At 34.3% G+C, this 13,631-nt stretch overlaps 3 protein-coding genes across 4 annotated transcripts; 2 read left to right on the forward strand and 1 right to left on the reverse strand.

Moving 5' to 3' along the window:
• Positions 1-976: 976 nt before the first annotated feature.
• On the reverse strand, positions 977-3,741 carry LOC116209011 (peroxidase 57-like). Its single transcript, XM_031542584.1, has 3 exons — positions 3,399-3,741; positions 2,117-2,465; positions 977-1,546 (listed from the first exon to the last, which is right to left on the reverse strand). The coding sequence occupies exons 1-3, from the start codon at positions 3,726-3,728 to the stop codon at positions 1,098-1,100; spliced, it is 1,128 nt and encodes a 375-aa protein (XP_031398444.1). The 5' UTR covers positions 3,729-3,741; the 3' UTR covers positions 977-1,097.
• A 3,608-nt stretch (positions 3,742-7,349) lies between these two features.
• LOC116207120 (NDR1/HIN1-like protein 26) lies at positions 7,350-8,233 on the forward strand. The gene has a single exon (XM_031539981.1). The coding sequence runs from the start codon at positions 7,356-7,358 to the stop codon at positions 8,103-8,105; it is 750 nt and encodes a 249-aa protein (XP_031395841.1). The 5' UTR covers positions 7,350-7,355; the 3' UTR covers positions 8,106-8,233.
• Positions 8,234-12,517: 4,284 nt separating this feature from the next.
• LOC116208830 lies at positions 12,518-13,381 on the forward strand. Of its 2 annotated transcripts, none has more exons than XR_004157131.1 (2): positions 12,518-12,910; positions 13,029-13,381. XR_004157131.1 is itself a non-coding variant. In XM_031542393.1 (2 exons), exons 1-2 carry the CDS (start codon positions 12,613-12,615, stop codon positions 13,079-13,081), a joined length of 315 nt encoding a protein of 104 aa, XP_031398253.1. In that variant the 5' UTR covers positions 12,518-12,612; the 3' UTR covers positions 13,082-13,381. The 2 variants fall into 2 exon arrangements, 1 of the variants encoding a protein (XP_031398253.1); XM_031542393.1 differs by having other exon boundaries at positions 12,518-12,874.
• The last annotated feature ends 250 nt before the right edge of the window (positions 13,382-13,631 follow it).

The following is a 13,631-nucleotide window of genomic DNA, read 5'->3' on the forward strand; positions in this document are numbered from 1 at the left end:
CAAGTAAGTTGGCAAGCGTAAAATGAAAGCACGCATAGTTTTTTAGGAAAAGAAGTGGTGTGTGTGTGTGTACGTAAAATATATGAAAGTACTTACTTTATCCACGACAACCTTATGACTTGCCAAAGAGTTTCTTACCATTCATAACAAGCGGAATCTGTTAAATGGAACATGTTCATTATTCTTCCACCAAATTTCCTTCCTAAGATAGATATATGGCAACTGTTATAAATTATTAAATGGTAAATTATGCATCTAGCTTGACAATCCTAGCTCTCCACGTTTGAATAATAGCAAATTAGGAGGAAAAAGTCATTCAACATGTGAATTTTTGTTCTGTTAGTACAATTTTCAAAAAAGTTTTGAATCACTTGAGCGTAATCTGTCAATATTCAAAATATAACTTAGGGACAACTAAGGTTGTCAGAGCTCTCAAAATCCATTTTTTATGCTTTTTTTCGTTGGATATGTTTTATGCTCTATTATCTATTTACTCAGTATGTAAGAGCTTATATACAAAATACATAACCTAACTATTTCATATGAGATAAAAAGTATGAACTCATTGATGAGGATAAAACCTAGTATCGCTAAACTATCAAAAGTACTTATGATGGTGCATTATATAATTAATACTTCGACGCCAACTCAACGATGAATTACTGGCTTAATAAGCCAATCTGGAAATAAAAAGAGTACTTTTATGAGTTTCATCAATTTATTTTATTTTAATAAGATGTTAATACTAATCTTAGAAACTTTACTGTATGAAGCATCTTCTAAAATGATTATATAGCAAAACAATGATTCTTTAAGTGGCGAGAATACAATATACTCATATAAAAAAAAGGGAAAATAATTGGCTGGAAGGGAAAAATACAATGTTTTTCGAAATATGATTTATAAAATTAAAGGGATGCACGAATGTTTTTATTCGAAGTTTAATTTTCTGAGCAGATTATGAGAGAATTAATCACAAGTTGAGAGTTTGCAAAAGATGACGTCCATAAGCATGTACTATAAAAGAATAGTGCATTGAATACATTATTTTCACATAAATTGCACGTGATTATTAAAGTAGTTTAATAAATAAGAATTCAATTCAATGCGTTCCCCGTATTGACCCTTCTACAATTTTCCCTAATCTCCCCTTCCCGCCCCCTTAAGACCCCCACGCTCCCCAATTTGATCATGGCCTTGGCAAACTTCCTCCGAAACACATGCGGCCTGTTCACATAGTCAGCTGCGATCTTCCTTGTTAGATCAGTGAATCCAAGCTCCTGGTCGAGCTGAAGGATGGCTTGCTCCTCAATGACTCCCTTGAAGAAGGAGCTGTCCAACCTGAAGGGCGTGCCTGAAGACGGGGTCATGAAGACCGTTGGGTCGGTGCTAAAATTGAAGGCCACTGGTCCTGGAGGTGGGCATTTTTTCCTTAGGGTCTGAAGGAAGGACGGGTCGATGTTCGGGTCAGGTTGGCCTGTGCCCTTGAAGTTGTACAGCCTTTCCACGAAGAACCCGCAATGGCAGAATCCTAGTGCATGTGCCCCTGGTAACAAAATATAGTAGAGAAAAAGAAATAAATCATCACATATCTGAATCAGTAGTTTGTATTTTCATTTTTTTCTGTCAAGAACACCCTGAAAATATTAATATGATGCTACATTTCTCTTCGTTTCCAACATTAGGTGGACCACGAATTATGATATAGTTAGTAAACTGTATTATATACTTGCTAACTTTACTTTTTTACTAGAGACAAGCGATGTTTCAACATAAACTTCTTTTAGTCAGTGCCACGTGGTATATCCATTATTTCAATAGCTTCTCCTTTTAAAGTTGTACCAAAGATTGAAAAGTATATGGCTTTTAAGGTATTGCTTTGTTTTATTTATGGAATAGTATCTTCAAGTCACTCTTTACAATTACCTATGAATAAAACAACACTTAATGAGAAATAAATAAATAAATTATGCCAATATATAACAAAAGTAAGCTTTTAAAAAAATTGCGTAGTTTATTTCATATTCATTTATACAACGTTCGCATGATTATATCCTTGATATACGAGTGAATGAATTCAGTCTTAATATTTGGCAAGTAATAATTAATGAATTACCTAGTAAAGTAGTGAGCTCCTGCAAGGTCATGTTAATCGACTGAAAGGCGTTAATGGCATCAGAAACCGAGAACGATGGTGCAGGAAGATGAACATCGCTGATTTTCGAAACCAACCCATCTCGTCGGCCAGTGGGGAGAGCATACGCGGATCCACCGGACAAAGCAACTCCATCTCGGGTCGCAAGCGCGAGAATGTCTGCACAGGAGACAACGCCTTTGCAGCTCTTCTCGAGTTCAGCTTTTATCTCATCGATTACCTCGAACCCTCTAAGGGTTAAATTTGGAGGAGCTTCTTTCTCTGCCACGTTTTCGCCTTTGCTGTCTAATAGAACAGAAGCGTCACATCCCTGTGAATGGATCACGAAAAATAAATTATCAGATGATTTTAATCTGATCGATTCCCTTATATTTGAGAAATCCTTCCATGTAACGAGTATATGGCATTTATAACATTTTGTCACAAGACTCAACAAAAAGTTTATTTTTTTTAAAGAGTATATTATATCTATGCGCTGTGTGTGTAGAATAACTATTGCCTTGTTACGTACACATGTTACGTGGTTATATTTGTCCTTATGGACACATCCTAAGGTCATGAGACGTCGGGGTTTCACCAAAAAATAAAAAGTACTTATATATTTCATAAGAAAAAGAACTTGATTGGAGGTCGTCCTTCATTTGGGACTTTTCAAGAAACATGAGATATGTTACTTGTGAAAACCTAACATCATGGGATTTAATAGTTGATGGATACATATAATTAAGCAGGCATGATTTCTTTAAAAAAAATAGAAATTAAATTAAATTATAGCTAGAAATCTGAGACCATTGCCTGTTCAGATATATTAGAGATGCATGACCAGTCCCTGAAATAATGGCTCGCGTACACAGGCAAATCCATAATTTAATGCTGGACTACGTACTTAGTCAACTTAATCATTTAATTAAGTCTCCATTTTCTAGAAAAGTTTGAGAAGGAGCATATCGAAGAACTATGGAACTTAATAACATACTGTGTTAATAATTTATTAGATCATGTGAGCTCATAATACAATTCTGACAAATTTCATAGTTTAGCTCCAAATGAGTTAACCAAAGAGCCATATTGGATCCAGAGTCGAGGGTATAGCACACTAGGAATTAGTAAGAAGAGTTCGTGGGTGACTCAAGAAATCGCGTCACCAGTAATTAGTTTGACGCATACGGGGATATGATGAAAATTTGCCATTGACTATCTCAAGATGTGCGAGAAATTATTAAGGGAAGGAGAGTTCTCTTACCCTGACGAAACAGTCGTGGAAATGGAGCCGAAGCAGGCCAGCAGGGAGAGATGGGTCCTGGCTAACCCGCTCCTTCATGATCTTCTTCACTAGGAACTCGGCCTGTTGGCATGAGTTCCGGTAGAAGTGAACCTCCAACTGACTCGCCAGGGTCGTAGCATTCAACAAGAAAGCGACTCCAAGCAGTGCAAGAAGAGATTGAATAAGAAATTGAGCTTCCATTTGAGAGAAATGACCTAACAAATGAATCCCCTCGATCTCAGAATTGATTTTGATGGAGTTGGTAGTGACGAGAGAAATGCCCATCTCGTCATATATGTATACATACATATATATATGTGTGTGTGTGCAGTCTTGGCCATGCACATTTTTTGATGTAAATGTAGGAAGTCTCAGGAACATTCAAAAAATTATAGATTAATACTGTGAAATTATCGAAGCAAATTAACAGATGGCCAGCGGGGTCTTCGTCTTATTTTTCTCGCTGATAATTAATTCTCGTCGAAATAATCCCGCGGTTTGTAAGTTTTGGCTGTGAAGCTACCGGCACATGGAGCTAGCGAGGCAATTAATTAATTGTACCCAGACATATATGTAGATTACCAGCACGAAATCTGTCCAAGGAAAAAGATCTCTTCCATACTATATGGATAACTATATATTCGGCTATATGTATATATACACCATACGATCAGTAATTACCATCCAATTGTGCAAGTATATTATATATTTGTAGCAACTTGCAAATTGATTTATACCGCACCTAGTGGTGTTCACGTGTGCAACACGTATGATATATGTCTCTCATCACGACTATGAGTCTGAGACTGTGCACGAACTTAACGTTAGTCGTCTTTTAGCTTCGGCGATAGATTAAGGTTGCGGTTGCTTATAATTGATGAGGAACAGCTCAAATTCCTCAGTCAAGGTTCATCTTGTGAATGTTTGGAGGCGCACTAAACGGTAACGCTGATTGAAGTTTGAGAATCGCGTTTGGACTGGTCACCTTGTAGAAAAGTGTGCGTATTTATATACACCCAAATATACACTACAACAAACCTTGATTACGGAGATGGAAATTTAGATGGACTATGTCATTCTCAAATTTGGAACGGGAAACAATGAAATAGAGATGGAATTTTCGTCTCAAATTTCTTTTTGAAGATACATGAACAGAAATGAGATCCATATCACCTGATCAAGAGTGGGAAAATTCCGTCTCTCTTGGTACTAATCACTCGGATAATTACTATAATTATTATTAATTAAAGAATTTTTATCGATTATTCCTCACCACGTCATTTGAGGTAGGCTCATATAAAATTTTCTCCTCCTACAGGGATCTGGCAGTCATTTTGAAAGATCTACTCAATGAAGAAATCAAAGAAAAAGACTAATGATAAACAATTATGTCATATGACAATATGTAACAGGTCAACCGGCTCGAGTTCCGCGAAGAGAGTTTCAGGCTTTCAGCTAAGCTAAGGCAAATAAATAGATCGATAGCCAAGTCATTAGTCAAAGATAAGTATTTCATAGAGAAAGTCACATTAATTAGTACTACACAATGTAATTAGTACTACACAATGTGTGTGCGTGCGTGCGTGGGGGGGGGGGGGGGGGGGGGGGGGGGGGGGGGGGGGGGGGGTGGCTGCTTGTCATTATATTGAGAGAATATTACCAGTGTAAAAGGAAAATATACATGATTTCCTATTATACATGTATTTGCCTAATATACATGTCAATCAGAGATTATTACTCTAATAATTAGTTCTCACAAAGCAAATGAATTAATGTACTGCTAGGGATATTGACTCCATAGCTTTTTTTTTGTATACTTTAATATTGAGAAATTTAACAGTTCAAATATATATACATATATATATATATATTTTAAGTTGAATTTCCCCTAAAATGTTCATTAGTATCTCGATAAATTGATCAACATGGTAATTTATATATATGTATCCTCCGTTTGTAAATTCAACATCAACCCAGAACGATCCCGTTGACTAAGTGGATAGAAGCAAAGTTTTCTCCAGATTATTTGGCGAAGTCGAGAACTACTAGACAAGTTGAATTGGTTCCTTGATTATTATTATTTTTTCGATTATAAGGGAGATTCGTGAATTTAATATGATAAAATATAAATCATAAAAGCTAATAAAAAGATACGAATAGTCTCTCAGTATTTTTTTCCTTTTCGTTTATCTGTCTTGATATACACGACATTTATTGTTACTTGTGAGATGTTTGATCTCGGATCCCCCTGTGCTTGTGAGATTCTTTTTTTCTTTTCTTTTCTTTTTTCTTTGCTTGGTCTGTGCTTGTTAGATTCAATTCCACATATTAGAGCAAGAAACAACCCGACTTCCAAGGGAGAAAAAAGAAAAAGAAAAAGAAAAAAAGGACGATAGCCACCACTACAAGAAATTTGGCATATTGGAACGGAAGGTTGAGACGAAACTCTTCCGTCTAAAATATATACCAAATTTTGAACGGAAATTAGAACGGAGTAATTTGACATTAGCTATATTTAATGTACTGAAATTCTTGCAAATGTTAGTTGATTTAAATGGTTCTGCACCTATTTCCATTGAGCGAAGTCTCGAATTCAAGTCTTTTGTGAATGAATAAAATCAAATATTATGAGACAATATCTATCCTTTAATTTGCCAATAAGACTTGAACATGAATTAACCTATAAATTAGTTTTTTTATTGGAAAAAGTACAAACAATTCCGGTATGATTTGAGCTTGAGACAAATTGGCCCATATGATTTTTTTAGGGATAAATAACACCATGTGGTTCACTTCGTCAGATATAATTTGTTTCACCGTTAATTTTTTCGTCACTTTTGATACTCAAACTTTTCTTTTTGTCATTACTACTCCCAAACTTTTAACTTTTTTTCATTTTAGTCCTAAAGTTAAAAAAAAAGGGAAATGGGTCTGGTTGGTGCCATCGGTTGGCGATACCGACCCCACCCTCGAGGTTGCATGAATCCACAGAGGATGCCGTCGACCATGGATGAGGGGTCGGGGCCGCAAATTGGTGGCCCCCGCCCTTGAATCGATCAGGATCTAAAACTCGAGATCTCGATTTATTCGGGGGCTGGAGCCACCAATCGAAAACTCCAACCCTACCCTCGAGGTTTCCAGCGTCCTCTGTGGGTGTTGGCCACCTCGGTGGTGGGGTCGGGGTCGCCGACCGGAGGACCAAGCCTCTTCCCCCTTTTTTTTTCCTAGAATTTTAGGATCAAATTGCAAAAAAAAATTGAAAGGTTGAGGGTATTAATGACAAAAAAAAGTTTGAGAACTAAAAGGTGATGAAAAAACTAACGGTGAGGTCCATTATGCTAACGAAGCGAACCACATAGTGTTATTTGTCCCTAAAAAAATCACAAAGTCTAATTTGTCTCAAGCTCAAACCATAAAGAGTTTTTTTGTACTTTTCCCTTTTTTATTTTATTTCGGTTTGTACCATGTTATTCTGCAGCTCAATGAATCCCGACTAATACGATCCGAGCCGAGTCGTCGGATCCCTAAGGAGTAAAACTTTCTCAGCATGAATTTTTTTCCATTTAAAAATTCAAATATCAAATTTTACTTAAAGATAATAAATGCTGAACAAACTATTTGAACCAATTTATGTTGATTATCAAGTTTTTGAATACCATACCATGTACTCGAAAGATTAAAAAATCTAAAATTCTTACTCATATAAAGTAATATGAAATTAGAGGGCGGCAAGACCAAAAAGTTTGTGTCCCTTACGTGCCCCCTTCTAAAGTATCTTTGTATATGTCGAAGACATAAAGCAGAATGCTAACATCATTAAACAATAAATCAATAAAATATTCAAAAATCTTATTATTCTTTTCTTTCTCTCCATGCTTAGTTCTTCAAAATTCTCCCGTAAAGCGACAGCTCCCTTCAATTCCCCGCCACCTTATAATGCCTTCCAACACTCCATCGCGAACGTTCCCAGTACGTAGTTTCGAACATACTTTCCCAGAAAAAAAAATGTATCATTCCAGTAGTAATCGGCATTTGCCGATCCAGTCGGACCACGAAAAGCCGCAGATCAAACGCCACCATACTGCACGTTACTATGCCCACATAGTCAAGGAGAGCCTGACCACCCGAATTTCCAAGCTCATATGCGGCATCTTCCTGAGCCTCCTATTCATCCTGGGCATCATCAGCTTCATCCTGTGGCTTAGCCTTCGGCCCCACCGCCCGAGGTTCCACATCCACGATTTCTCCATCCCGAGCCTCAGCCAGCCCGATGGGTTCCAGAATGCTCAGATATCGTTCAACGCCACTGCCCGGAACTCGAACAGCCACATCGGGGTATACTACGACTCGATGGAGGGCACGGTGTACTACCGGGACCAGAATATCGGGTCGAAATCTTTGCTGTTTCCTTTCTACCAGGAGCCCAAGACAACGACAGTTATCACCGACGTGTTGAGTGGGGCCACCCTGACGGTCAACAATCAACGGTGGATGGAGTTCACGAACGACCGGGCCCAGGGGACGTTGGTGTTTCGCGTGGACTTAACGTCGACCATCCGATTTAAGGTGTCCACGTGGAACAGTAAGCGCCATCGGATGCACGCCAACTGTGACGTCTCCGTAGGCGCTGACGGGATGATATTAGCGGCCTCTAAGGGGAAGAGATGCCCCGTTTATTTCACTTGACTCGATGCCGTGAATTTAGTCATTTTTTTATGTAATTACTTAATTATTTCTACGTTAAATATTTATTATATTGTGTAAATTAATGCGACTACTTTATAAGTTTACTTGTTGCACGGGATTTATCTTTACTCTTTTGAAAGAAATTCTCAATTGATAATTTCTCATGATGATCTTGTTGATCACCATCCATTTGAATTACTATTCTTTAATTTAATTAAGACAGAGTTATAAGCTAAACTACGAATGTGGGTTGATTCAAACGGTTCAATATTTATTCCTTTAAATATGTTCTCTGGATCGAGTCTTATAAATAAAGAAAATTCATGCTGGAAGAACCTTATTCCTTAATGACCCAACCACGCTCAACTAGATTAGTCGGGCCTGATTGAGCTTCTGAATAACAGTGCACACCGAAAAAAGTTATAAGTTAAACAAAAAATGGTGTTTTTATATAGAAAAAAAAAATCAAAATAGCAGTGCTCTTTTTGGTGAAACCACGAGTATTAATCTCATTATTGATCTAACGGGCCTAGCTTCCAATGGGTTTCCCTATCATCAAAATACAAAAACGAGCATACTATTGGAGCCGAACAATATGGTCGAAAGAGAATGCCAGTGAATACAGGCCCAAATAATAATATAGCATGTAGGCCCAAATATGTAGTATTTTAAGAACGAGCGGTTTGTATCTGTACAAAGCTTTGGGTATTTGCATACGCGTGATGCCGTGAGTCAAAAAAAGTTTTCATCAATTTTTTGATTTATCATGGTAGTTTGTGTGATAAGTAATAGGTATAAGTGCAACAACAAAATTACTTGTACATAAAAAATTATGAAATCAAGATTGACAGCAAGTGATCCAAACTATTCGGAAAAAAAAGAAACTGGACTACTTAATATTTTAACTAGTATAAAAGCTAACATTTCTCTTTAAATTTTAACTGAAATTTTTAATATTTCTAATTAGAGTACCGGGATCGCAATATAATAGGTCTTAAGTGGTGCACTAACTTTACATAGATGAACTTTCTTGTAGTATATTCGATGTACTTTAAAACCATTTAATGACCAAAGTCCAGTTAATTCCCAAACAAGAATCAATTTAAAGTCAGTACAAGTTTCACTGAAAAAATTAGGACAACTCTAATATTACAAATAAAAAGAGTATTGAAATTGGTGACGAATTGAAATATATATATATATATATATATATATATATATATAAATCAATGTGGGTTAGTTTTTAGTGAAGCGGCGCACGTTATCTTTAGGTAAGGTCTTGCGTGCGAGTTTTCAGATTGGAGAAAATTCACCATCATTAGAATTTTATCCCTTAGTGAGTCACCGTATTCGAACTCAGATTAATCAGACCAATTGAATTTCTAAATGTCAAATGATACACATCGAAAAAATGATATTTGATTCAATAAACATTTAAGAAAATAATAAAAATAAATAGAGAGTGTAAGAAAGAACAAAGGATGGGTGACTTAGGGTGGCTAAACCCACCCTACTAGCCACCCCATTCTCGTGGCAAATAGGAGTTTTGATTGATTTATGATTCATTTTATGATTACATGAAGAGAGACCTTTCTTTTGTCTTACTATTTATCTCAAAAACCTTAGTAAAATATTTCTAAATAATAGTTCGTAAGAAGAAAAGCACTTGCATATAACGGCATAAGAAGCGGCATTAATTGACAAAAAATATGAAAGTTTTAGTTTTTATTAACAATAGATTTTTTTATAATAATTCTAGAAATCCATACTGATTTGGGATATTCATGAGTAAGGTCTAGGACAGCTAAATTCTTCCAAACCCAAACCATATAGAAAGGGTCGGCCTTTGAACACTTGCCAAACCGGTTAATGATTTATAAGGAAAATCCCAAATTCTTCCCACTAAATTAACGGATTTTCACTGGGAACCCACCTTATACCCATTAATGGACTCATAACCATTACCAAAAAAAAAAAACTGAACTAGCAAAAAAGCAAAACATATATATATTTTTTGTTATAAGCAATATGGATATTTAGTCGCACTAGTTTTAAAGATAACAAAACTAACAAAATAAACATCAATCTTGAAAGAATTTCATCAATCTAGGTTCTTCTGTCTAGTTTCATTAATAACACAAAAAATGAAGCCGATGCTCCTTACTCCAATAAAAGAAGAAAAAAAGAATAATCTCAACCTGACTCTAAATAAATCGGAACTGTTCACTAAAACAAAAGAACTAAACTGAAGAGCAAGTAGATAAGAGGTTTAAATCCTAATTGAATTAGAATATACTATTTTGTAAATCCAGTAAATGACTAATCCTAGTTTAATAATTTTATATCTTCACAAGTTTAGAACGAGTTTTGAGGCTACATACCATATCCTTCCCAAACCCTACATGGTTCGTTCAATAATTCGTAAATTCTTCTCGTAACCCAACTGGTAAAACCCTATAACGCCCCATTAGAATTTGGAAAGGGTCAAAACTCATTTATACAAACCCATGAATATCCCTAACCATATCTAGTTCACAACCAATAAAAGGACATGCCCGCGCACAGGCTAGATATGGCCTAGGTATTTCGTAGGACTTGGCCTAACTTGGTCTGATATGCACTAGTATAATATATATATATAAAGTTGTACCAATCCTAATAAATATGGGTAGAATAGTAAATGTCTAATAAATTAATATGCAATATAGATTTTAAATCACAAGAATAATAAAAATAATAAAAATAATAACAATAATAAAAATAAAAATAAAAATAACAACAACAACAATAATAATAATAATAATTATTATTATTATTATTATTATTAAATATGACCAATAGTAAACGTTTTAATAAACTAATATGCAATACAAATTTTAAATAATACTAATAATAATATGGATATTATTATTATTATGATTGTTGTTATAAATGTCCAATAAATTAAACTGCAATATAGAAATTAAATAATAATTATTATTGCTAATATGGAAATCCAACAACAAATGTCTTAATAAATTAATATATAATAAATTATAAATATTAGGGCAAATTACAAAATAAAACCCAAATTTTGTAAAATGTCTCAGTTTTGTCCTAAATTTTGTTTTGTAACAAAAAAAACCATAAGTTTTCTAAAATGTCTCAAAAATGATCTCCGTTATAACTTTCGTCAATTTTTGCCTACGTGTGACCTACGTGGACTGTTAAAGGGACCCACTAGCCTACGTGTGACCTACGTGGACTGTTAAAGGGACCCACCATCAGCAGCAAAAATTGACGGAAGTTATAACGGAGGTCATTTTTGAGACATTTTAGAAAACTTATGGTTTTTTTTGTTACAAAACAAAATTTAGGACAAAATTGAGACATTTTACAAAACTTGAGTTTTTTTTTTGTAATTTACCCTAAATATTATGGTAAATAAAGAAATAAATAATATAAAGTTGAATCCACCCTAATAAATAGGTATAATAGTAATGTCTTAATAAAATAATATACAATATAGATCTTAAATTGTTAATGTTGTTGTTGTTGTACATAAATAAATATATCCAATAGTAAATGTCTTAATAAATTCAATATGCAATATATAAATTAAATAATTATTATTATTGCATATGAATGGATAAATACATCCAATAGTAAAATCCTTATTAAATTAGTATACCATTTAGAAATTAAATAATAATAATTATTGTAAATAAAGAAATAAATAAATCCAAAGAAACATATTAATCACCTGCTGTTACGGTTATTTCATTAGTAAATAAGTATTCATAATTTTAAGGATTTCATTAGTAAATAACTATTTTTAACCAATTTTATCAAAAATTATTCAAACTCACGAAATTTAATATATGAAATGTGATTGAGAATAAAAATTAGTCTAATACTAACTTTAAAAATTTATAGATTATGATTATTATTTCTTTCATTAAGTAAAGCAAAGAATTTTAAATTTTTAGTATTTTATATAAATATAAATTAGATTGATAATTGGGATTATTTATGGGAAGTATTTTACATGAATGATTTGCTTGAACTCTTCAATTAATATTATTTAGCGTGGGCTTGAAATTTACTGTATTGAAGTCTATATAGTATAAAAAATATTTTTTCTACACACTAATATAAATTATAAATGATAGTAATTAATGTTTTATTTAAATTCTTAAAATAAGCTTTTTAAATATTTATTGAATTAGGGTTAGACAGGTCAATATGCAAGACTCACATGCAAGAGAGGTAATACAACATTAATATCTCAATTAAATGATTGAATTAGCAAAGCAATAACATGAGAAATGTGATGCTAATTTACCATGGTATTAAATGTTATTTGCCCTTTGTACTGTCTCGTGAATAAGAAGTTCACTTATTACTCTATAAATTCGAGGTTTTCAATTCCATATTTGCATCCCAAAACAAAGAAAAAAGATAGGTGGAAAAGAAGAAGAGAAATCATCAGAATAAGCTGAGCTAGTACAATTAATTAATTACACAGATGGAGATCGTTGGAAGCAGAAACCTCATGATTTCAATGGCGTTTCTCATGGCTATTATTTTGGTGCACGGAGCCTCAACTGCTCATGCTAATGATGTGCCTCCTAATCTCGACTACGAGACATGCTTCAAGGAGTGTATGTTCATGTCCGGGTGCAAAACACTACCCCCCAAAGAATCCAAAATGTGCACATCACAGTGCAAGGAGATGTGCCGCCACCATCTCCGAGCCAGTGCCCCGTCTCCCTCTATTGGTACTCCAGGTCCGGCCTCTGTTCATTCCAATAGCGTCATTTAAGGTATAAAGTTACGATGAATAATGAAAGAAAAAAGAATTACTAAAAAGAATAGATCGAATCCCTTCTTTACCTTAAAATTAGTTTCAGCATTTTGCTGATTCGTCTTTTTTTTTTACAGGTTCCGATGATGTAAGAAAGAGGACCTTGATGCAATCTGGCCAGAGGTTTTAAGATTCTACATAGTATGGGTCTAAATGTAATGAACAAGGCATTATAATAGCCAGAAAATCGTATATTCATCCTTTTATATAGAAAGGGCAGAAAATCATATGAAACAACTCTATTTTAGCAATCAAGTTGTAATTGATCGTGGGGAATAAATAATAGGTTGCTCATTTTCTTTCGTTGGGCACTTAAAAAATTGAGAGATTCTCTTATTTGTCTGTTCTATCAATTGATGGAGAAGGCTTTTGGTGATCCAATCTTGCTACATGATGTGAGCGACAATTAATAAATGTATGCCTTAAGACGTGTGCAACTGTTGGAATGTAATTAGTGAAATTCCATACTTCATCTAAAATTGAACTGGCTTTTAAATTTTTTTATTGAAAATGATAAGAGAGAGATTTATTTAACGAAAAATATATATTCTTACCAGATTCTACTAGATATAGCTCACGAAACATCATAATATCCCGTTAAGGGCTTAATCAAAGTCGGCACCTTTGTTGCCATCTCGGAGCACATGATTGGCCCATTCCGATATAATATTTTTGGTCAA

The sequence above is a fragment of the Punica granatum genome, chromosome 5 (genome assembly GCF_007655135.1).
Source record: "Punica granatum isolate Tunisia-2019 chromosome 5, ASM765513v2, whole genome shotgun sequence".
Classification (NCBI taxonomy): Eukaryota; Viridiplantae; Streptophyta; class Magnoliopsida; order Myrtales; family Lythraceae; genus Punica; species Punica granatum.

What these genes read in the sequence shown, in the direction of transcription:
- LOC116209011 (XM_031542584.1), bottom strand. Translation starts at nt 3,728, where the DNA reads ATGTATGTATACATATATGACGAGATGGGCATTTCTCTCGTCACTACC. An exon ending in TCCACGACTGTTTCGTCAGG is followed by an intron (nt 2,466 to 3,398) that starts GTAAGAGAACTC and finishes ATCCATTCACAG; the next exon opens with GGATGTGACGCTTCTGTTCT. An exon ending in GGAGCTCACTACTTTACTAG is followed by an intron (nt 1,547 to 2,116) that starts GTAATTCATTAA and finishes TTTTGTTACCAG; the next exon opens with GGGCACATGCACTAGGATTC.
- LOC116207120 (XM_031539981.1), top strand. Translation starts at nt 7,356, where the DNA reads ATGCCTTCCAACACTCCATCGCGAACGTTCCCAGTACGTAGTTTCGAA.
- LOC116208830 (XM_031542393.1), top strand. Translation starts at nt 12,613, where the DNA reads ATGGAGATCGTTGGAAGCAGAAACCTCATGATTTCAATGGCGTTTCTC. An exon ending in TCCCTCTATTGGTACTCCAG is followed by an intron (nt 12,875 to 13,028) that starts GTCCGGCCTCTG and finishes TTTTTTTTACAG; the next exon opens with GTTCCGATGATGTAAGAAAG.